The sequence below is a fragment of the Triticum dicoccoides genome, chromosome 3A (genome assembly GCF_002162155.2).
Source record: "Triticum dicoccoides isolate Atlit2015 ecotype Zavitan chromosome 3A, WEW_v2.0, whole genome shotgun sequence".
NCBI classification, from domain to species: domain Eukaryota; kingdom Viridiplantae; phylum Streptophyta; class Magnoliopsida; order Poales; family Poaceae; genus Triticum; species Triticum dicoccoides.
Genome location: NC_041384.1, coordinates 696,478,598 through 696,486,413, shown reverse-complemented (window position 1 = coordinate 696,486,413; position 7,816 = coordinate 696,478,598). Strand labels below are relative to the sequence as shown.

Genomic DNA, 7,816 nt, shown 5'->3' with positions numbered 1-7,816 from the left:
GCGTTAATGCGGCGGCATGTGGCGGTACGGGGGTGGCGGCGTTAATGCGGTGGCATTCGACGGGACGGGACGGGACGCCGCAGCCCAGGCGGCGGGGAAGACGGGAGGCAGCGGGAGCGCGACATCCGAGGGTGCGGCGGTAGTAGCCGACCGCTGGCAAGCGAGGTAGTGCGGCTGTTGGTAGGGGTCAACCGGCCCGCGCGGCAGTCAAGGGGAAGCGGCGCGCGACAGTCAAGGGGAGGCGGCACGCGCGCCCTGAACGAAACCCGCCGTGTGATTGGTTCGTTGACCCTGTACCGCGGCGCGAGTTACACCACGGCGTCAAAAAACACCGCCGTATACGTATACGTACAGCCCATCCCGGCGTGGGCGGCCATGCGACGACTTTTTAAAATAAGACCATCATACCCCTGGCTATGAAGGGGTATCGGACAATCTCAGCCTTCTTGTGTTTAGGGAGGGTCCATCGAAGCAAAAATGCATGTATTTTCCCTCTATAAATATGAAAAGATATGTGCCTTACGTATTTGTGAAAAATAGTCTTCAAACTAATAATGACATGTAGGGTGGATGCTTGCATTTTGATGAATTATTTTAGGTTGGTTTAGTTGATGATTAACTTTGATCTAATTAAGCTTAGTCAAAGTGTGACCGCCACAAACAATGCGTCTAACAAAGTGACCGTCACAAATTTGACAAAATTTGACAAAAAAATTGAGTCAATGACTTGTAAACCATGTAGAAAAAAAGTGTGGCTAGTCATAAACATAGCAATGAACTAAACACGTGCAATTGTACTGCTTAGAGAGGTAGCGTGCTGGACCGGTCGTCCAGCGGGTGCCGATTCGCCAAACACATCGCATGTGAGGGGTAAGCCAGCTGTATTATATGCATCTTATCCTCAGCTCTTCTCGATGGATCCATGTTTGGCTTCTTCTCTGACTCTTCAGTGCTCATTTAGGTAGGTCTGAGTGCATCGATGAGTCTGTACATGAAGACGAAGACGGAGGGCGCAGCACACCCAAGTGGACTCCCATCACATCAAAGCCACACACACAGCCGACAGGATGAGGATGCGCTCACGCGCTCTGCTCGTCCTCCTCCTCTGCTCTCTCCTCGCCGGCGCGGCCAACGCCGAGCCCTCTCCGGACCCGACGTACAAGGACTGCCACCCAGGCGACAAGGCGGCGCTGCTCGCCGTCAAGGCCGCCCTCGGGAACGCCTACCACTTCGCGTCGTGGACGCCCGACAACCCCTGCTGCGACTGGTACGACGTCACCTGCGACCACTTCACCGGGCGCGTCGTCGGCCTCGCCGTCTTCCAGGACGCCAACCTCACGGGCACCATCCCCACCGCCCTCGCCGGCCTCCCACACCTGCAGGACCTCACCCTGCGCCACCTCCCGGCGCTCTCGGGCCCTATACCGCCGGCCATCGGCAAGCTCTCCAACCTCTCGAGCCTTCGCATCTCCTGGACAGCCGTGTCGGGCCCCGTGCCGTCCTTCCTGGGCGCGCTCAAGAAGCTCACCTTCCTTGAGCTCTCCTTCAACTCGCTCACCGGCGCCATCCCGGCGTCGTTGGGGACCATCCCCAACCTGTCCGGCATCAACCTCAGCCGCAACCGCCTCACCGGCGCCATCCCCTCGATGTTCCTCAGCAAGTCTGCGGACGAGGTCTACCTCTGGCTGTCGCACAACAACCTCACGGGACCAGTCCCGGCCGGGTTCGCCGCCGTGAACTTTGCGCACCTCGACCTGTCGCGCAACGACCTGACCGGCGACGCGTCAGGCCTCTTTGGCCGCGGGAAGGAGTTGCAGTACATCGACCTGTCCCGCAACGCCTTCGATTTCGACCTCTCGGGCGTGGTGCTCCCGGAGCAGCTCTACTTCGTCGACGTGAGCCACAATGCCATCCATGGCAGCATCCCGGCGCAGGTCGCCAACTTGTCCAATCTGCAGTTCTTCAACGTCAGCTACAACAGGCTCTGCGGCCCTATACCCACCGGCGGGAACACGGCGAGGTTCGATCTCTACAACTTTCAGCATAACAAGTGCCTCTGCGGTGCTCCACTCCCTGCATGCAAGAAATAGATAGTACAACTGTCCGCTGGACATGAAACACTCTCCGGTGAGTTTGGCAGAATAATGCTACGTATTTCTATGTCGATCAAGTCGACTAATGTCTCCCTGGATTAAGAGTTGTGCTGAAATAAATTCGAGATGGTTATGTGTGGCCGTGAAGTTGTCAGTTAGATTTAGCACTTCCTCTGCTTTAACTGTCTGACATCAAGATTCATCTGCTCTCTTTTTTTCTTCTTTTTCTTTTTGCGGGAAAAGATTAATCTGCTCTGGTGTAGTGCAAAGATCCTTGATGGTTCGACCAAGGTCAAATTAGTTTCCTTTTTATACAATAGCATATGTAAGTTGACTGAATTTCCGTTAAGTAAATTTTGCATGAGAAGGGACGGTTGGAGAAGAAGAAAGACGGAGGAAAAGGACAAAAAGACTGTTGTTGGATCTTAAATCTAATGGCTTAGAAAACTGACTTTTCCAAAATTATTTTTTAGATGATGTTTAGCATGTCCATTTTCGCTAGGAAATAGTGTAGATTTCATTCCTTGATTTTTTATAAATTATTAAATCATCTCTAGCCGATCCCATAAAAGGCTATAGAGGAGTAAAACCGGCACCTAGCCAAACTCTTAAACTGTTTATGGGTGTCTATGTTTACTCGGATGCCCACCGCTCAAGTAAAAAATCTTCTCCCTTTCAATCGCACCTCACCCCCGCGTCACATCTACTCCGGCGCCTCCCTTCCGGCCTCCACCGCCACCACCGATGCTTTGTAGGACTTGCTGCGTTCCTCACCACCCAGATTTTGGCCTCTCTCATCGTCGCCGGCGCATAAATAAAAAGATATGCTACCCTTACCTTTGGCGTCAGATTCGATGCATCCAGCCGCTGGCGCCGTCACATTTTGGATGGATGCCCGCAAAGACTTTGTGTCGCATCTTAGTATGGCCTCCTCCTTTAGGTGCTCGGATGTCACTCATCAACAAACCACCGACACAGCCACGCCCAGTGGCCGTCGGCCGGGCCCGGCACTAGCCCAGCAACTCATCGGCTCCCCGTTGTCGGTCATCAAGTGTGACCACTGCCCACGGCTAGTGTTGTGCGATTTTTGAACAAAACGCATATAAGGGATCCGGTACATCTATTTTACGGTGTGGCGAGCGCTACAACGGAACAGATCCCGCAAACGCGTCTCGTAGCTAAGCGCTCGTCGCACCTTAAATTGTGCATAACATCAAGCAAATTGCACATTTCAATAAAGCCAACCAGATGGAATCTTAATGTAAATTCAACATACGAATATATAAATGGTCTGAAAAGCAACCCACAATATAATAATAGTCTTCATTACAACAAATGTTTTGAATTCAAATAGTTATTACAACACCAAAGTGTTCAAATTTCACATGAACAGAAATGCATACAAATGGGGATCTATCTCCCCCCATAGAGTTGCCACCCATGCTCAATAAGATCATGCTGGAATTGATTGTGTGTATCACGGTTCTCGATCTTTCGGTAATTCTCTAGAAATGCACTGATCTCATTTGCGTCTCTAGCAGGCTTCACACGGCAACCAACATTGTCATAGTTGTACTCCAAATCCCTGTCATCCTCGACGATCATGTTGTGTAAAATTATGATAACCCACAAGTATAGGGGATCGCAACAGCTTTCGAGGGTAGAGTATTCAACCCAAATTTATTGATTCGACACAAGGGGAGTCAAAGAATATTCTCAAGTATTAGCAGCTGAGTTGTCAATTCAACCACACCTGGAAACTTAGTATCTGCAGCAAAGTGTTTAGTAGCAAAGTAATATGAGAGTGATGGTAGTGGCAGCAAAAGTAAAGACAGCAATAGTAATGTTTTTGGTATTTTGTAGTGATTGTAACAGTAGCAGCGGGAAAGTAAATAAGCGTAAACCAGTATATGGAAAACTCGTAGGCACCGGATCAGCGATGGATAATTATGTCGGACGCGGTTCATCATGTAACAGTCATAACATAGGGTGACATAGAATTAGCTCCAATTCATCAATATAATATAGGCATGTATTCCGTATATAGTCATACGTGCTTATGAAAAAGAACTTGCATGACATATTTTGTCCTACCCTCCCGTGGCAGCGGGGTCCTATTAGAAACTAAGGGATATTAAGGCCTTCTTTTAATAGAGAACCGGAACAAAGCATTAGCACATAGTGAATACATGAACTCCTCAAACTATGATCATCACCGGGAGTGGTCCCGATTATTGTCACTTCGGGGTTGCCGGATCATAACACATAGTAGGTGACTATAGACTTGCAAGATCGGATCAAGAACTCACATATATTCATGAAAACATAATAGGTTCAGATCTGAAATCATGGCACTCGGGCCCTAGTGACAAGCATTAATCATAGCAAAGTCATAGCAACATCAATCTCAGAACATAATGGATACTAGGGATCAAAGCCTAACAAAACTAATTCGATTACATGATAAATCTCATCCAATCCATCATCGTCCAGCAAGCCTACGATGGAATTACTCACGCACGGCGGTGAGCATCATGAAATTGGTGATGGAGGATGGTTGATGATGACGACGGCGACGAATCCCCCTCTCCGGAGCCCCGAACGGACTCCAGATCAGCCTCCCGAGAGGTTTTAGGGCTTGGCGGCGGCTCCGTATCGTAAAACATGATGATTTCTTCTCCTCTATTTTTTTCTCTCCGAAAGCAAATATATATAGTTGGAGTTGGCATCGGAGGGCATCCAGGGGGCCCACGAGGTAGGGGGCGCGCCCTAGGGGGGGCGCCCCCACCCTCGTGGGCAGGGTGTGGGCCCCCTGGTCTTCATCTTTGGCGAGAATTTTTTATTATTTTTTCTAAAATGTTTCGTGGAGTTTCAGGTCATTCCGAGAATATTTGTTTTCTGCACATAAAACAACACCATGGCAATTCTGCTGAAAACAGCGTCAGTCCGGGTTAGTTTCATCCAAATCATACAAGTTAGAGTCCAAAACAAGGACAAAAGTGTTTGGAAAAGTAGATACGATGGAGACGTATCAAATTACACAAGCAGTCATAATGTTTCGGAGAGATTTTTTATCCCAGAAGTGAGCAAGACATCGAACAAGGGCAAACCGAGTTTGCGACACACCAATGCCCTCTCAATATCCTTTGGCCAAGCTTCTTATGATTCGGCAAAAAATTGTGCTTTTTGATTTTAGGGTCAATAATGGTCTTCACAAATGTTAACCATGAAGGATAAATACCATCGGCAAGATAGTACCCCATGGTATAGTTATGGTCGTTGATGGTATATTTGCAAGCCGGAGCTTTGCCGCTAGCTAGCTGAGCAAATAAATGAGACCGTTGCAAAACATTGATATCATTGAGAGACCCCGGCAAACCAAATAAGCAATGTCAAGTCCATGGATCATGTGAAGCCATGGCTTCAAGCACGATGGTGGGTTTATGTTTGTGGCCAGTGTATTGCCCTGCCCAAGTCACCGACCAGTCCTTCCACCTCCAATGCATGCAATCAATACTACCTAGCATGCCCGGCCATCCCCTATCTTTGGTCATTGCCATGAGCTTCTTTGTGTCTTCTTCGTTTGGAACTCGAAAATACTCCGAGCCAAAAACCTGGATTATTGCCTTCGCAAAGACACACACACTTTTCAAGTTGTGTAACACCTCGGAGATCATGCTACGGTAATCTCCCCTTAATGGTGGCCATCTAATCATGATTACTATGCAAATGGCCACTTGACCAAAATCAAAGTCAAATTGAAATTTAAATTGCAAGTGAAACAATTATTTCTTCGAACGGTAGAACTAAAATGTTCTAATAATCCTATAAATTCCCCTGATCATTGTAATGTTGAAACCAACTTCACTTGACTCGCATAAATTCCTAGGAAATTAATAAGTGGTCCAACAATGAATAAAATGGCCTTTTCAAAATAAAATATTATTTATTTAAGTCTAATTGCCCCAAACTTTTTGTGCTAACTCAAAATAATCCCTCTTATTTATATGTCAAATTTCATGTTTATCAAAAATCGTTTGGTACAAAAGGAAAATAGAAAACGGTGCCAGAAATATAAAACAGAAAAGGATAAAAAAGAAATGGGCCTAGAGATCTACTGTGCACATGGGCCCTAGTGGCCACGGTGCACGCACAACCCAGAGCGCCTCCCCTGTCTTCCACCTCCCGCTACAGTGGGAGGCAGAGAGCAGCCGTGGCGCCATCTCCATGGCCGGCGCCACACGTCGAGCATCCCACGGCTCCCCCTTTGGATAAGGTCGTCGCCCGCACCCCTCCCTGCTAACCCTAGCCCCAGACCCCCCTCGCTCGCGCTCTTCCCACAGCCTCTCGCTCATCCCTCCCCCTCTCTCTGTTTTGACGGCCGGGCGGGACGTCACCACGCCGTCGTCAAGCCCGCGGCCACCGGCCACCGCTTGCCGCACCGACGAGTCCAGGAGGATCGCCATCGTCAACCTCGTCCATTCAGAGGGTCAAATCGAGCGGAGCCGCACCAAATCGCCGTCGTCGATCTCGTCTTCGACATCCCGCACCGCCGGCCGCCGGCGTCATTTCGCTCCATCCCGAACGTCCCCGGCCTTCCCGACCTCGTCATCCGCATCATAGTGAGCTCCTCCTCCGAATCCCCCTCATCCCGGTCTCGATCCGTCGCCGTAGTCGCCTGTACGAGCCGGGGGCCGCTGCTCAGTGTCCGCGTACGCGCCCCTGCTGCTTCCTGCTTCCGCGCCTGCGCATGCTGCTTCCTGCTGCTGCAGCCGCGCCTAGCCCGCTCCCACCTTGACCAGCCGGCGCACTGCCCGCGACCTGCACCGCCCCTGGCTGCGCTCGGCCGTGGCCATCTTCTGCCTACGCCCGCGCGTGCGTGCGCGCCCGCGTCCTTGCCTGCTGCTGCCGCTGGTTACCGCTGCTGCTCCTGCTAAGCTGCTGCCGCTGCTACTGCTCTTAATTCTTGCTGCCGCTGCCCTTGTTTGCTTGCGCTACTACCTCATGCTGCTTGCTGTTGTTGAGAATGGCCATGGCCGCTGCCTCTGCACCCATGTGTGTTGACCATGGCCACACAACCGTGGCACAGCCACTCCACGTTAGGCACGGCTGTGCCAGTGGCCGGCCCAGTTAATTAGGAGTAGGTTAGATTAGGGACTAATTAGCACTAGTTAATTTATGTGACAATGACATGTGGGTTCCTTTCAATTATATTAGTTTTATTTATTTTTTAGGTATACCCTATGACATGTGGGCCACTCCCTGCCCTTTTGACAAGTCAAAGTTGACTTGGTCAACTCGGATTAAAACAAATTAAAATAAAACCAGAAACTTTAGAAATTGTTTAAACCTTTGAAAATTAATAGAAAATAATCCGTATGTCAGATGAAAAAGTTTTATACATGAAAGTTGCTCAGAACGACGAGACGAATCCGGACACGCAGCCCGTTCGTCCGCCATGCAACCCTAGCATAGCAAACATGCAACTTTCCCCTTCCGCTTCATTTGTCTGAAAACCCGAAACGCCGGGGATATTTCCCCCCTTCACCGGTATCACCTCATACTGCGTTAGGTCATCCCTAGCACCGCGCATTGCCATGTTATGCTTTGTGTTGCTTTGTTTGCTCTGTTATTTATTGTGTTCCCCCTCCGTTACTCCTTTCCGGTAGACTCCGAGACCGCTACCGATGTCCGTGTGTTCGACTACATCGAAGATGACCCCT

At 49.7% G+C, this 7,816-nt stretch overlaps 1 protein-coding gene across 1 annotated transcript; it reads left to right on the top strand.

Annotated features, from left to right (window-relative positions):
- The first annotated feature begins 988 nt into the window (after window positions 1-988).
- LOC119270287 (polygalacturonase inhibitor-like) lies at window positions 989-2,240 on the top strand. The gene has a single exon (XM_037552285.1). It carries the CDS (start codon window positions 1,068-1,070, stop codon window positions 2,088-2,090), a length of 1,023 nt encoding a protein of 340 aa, XP_037408182.1. The 5' UTR covers window positions 989-1,067; the 3' UTR covers window positions 2,091-2,240.
- The last annotated feature ends 5,576 nt before the right edge of the window (window positions 2,241-7,816 follow it).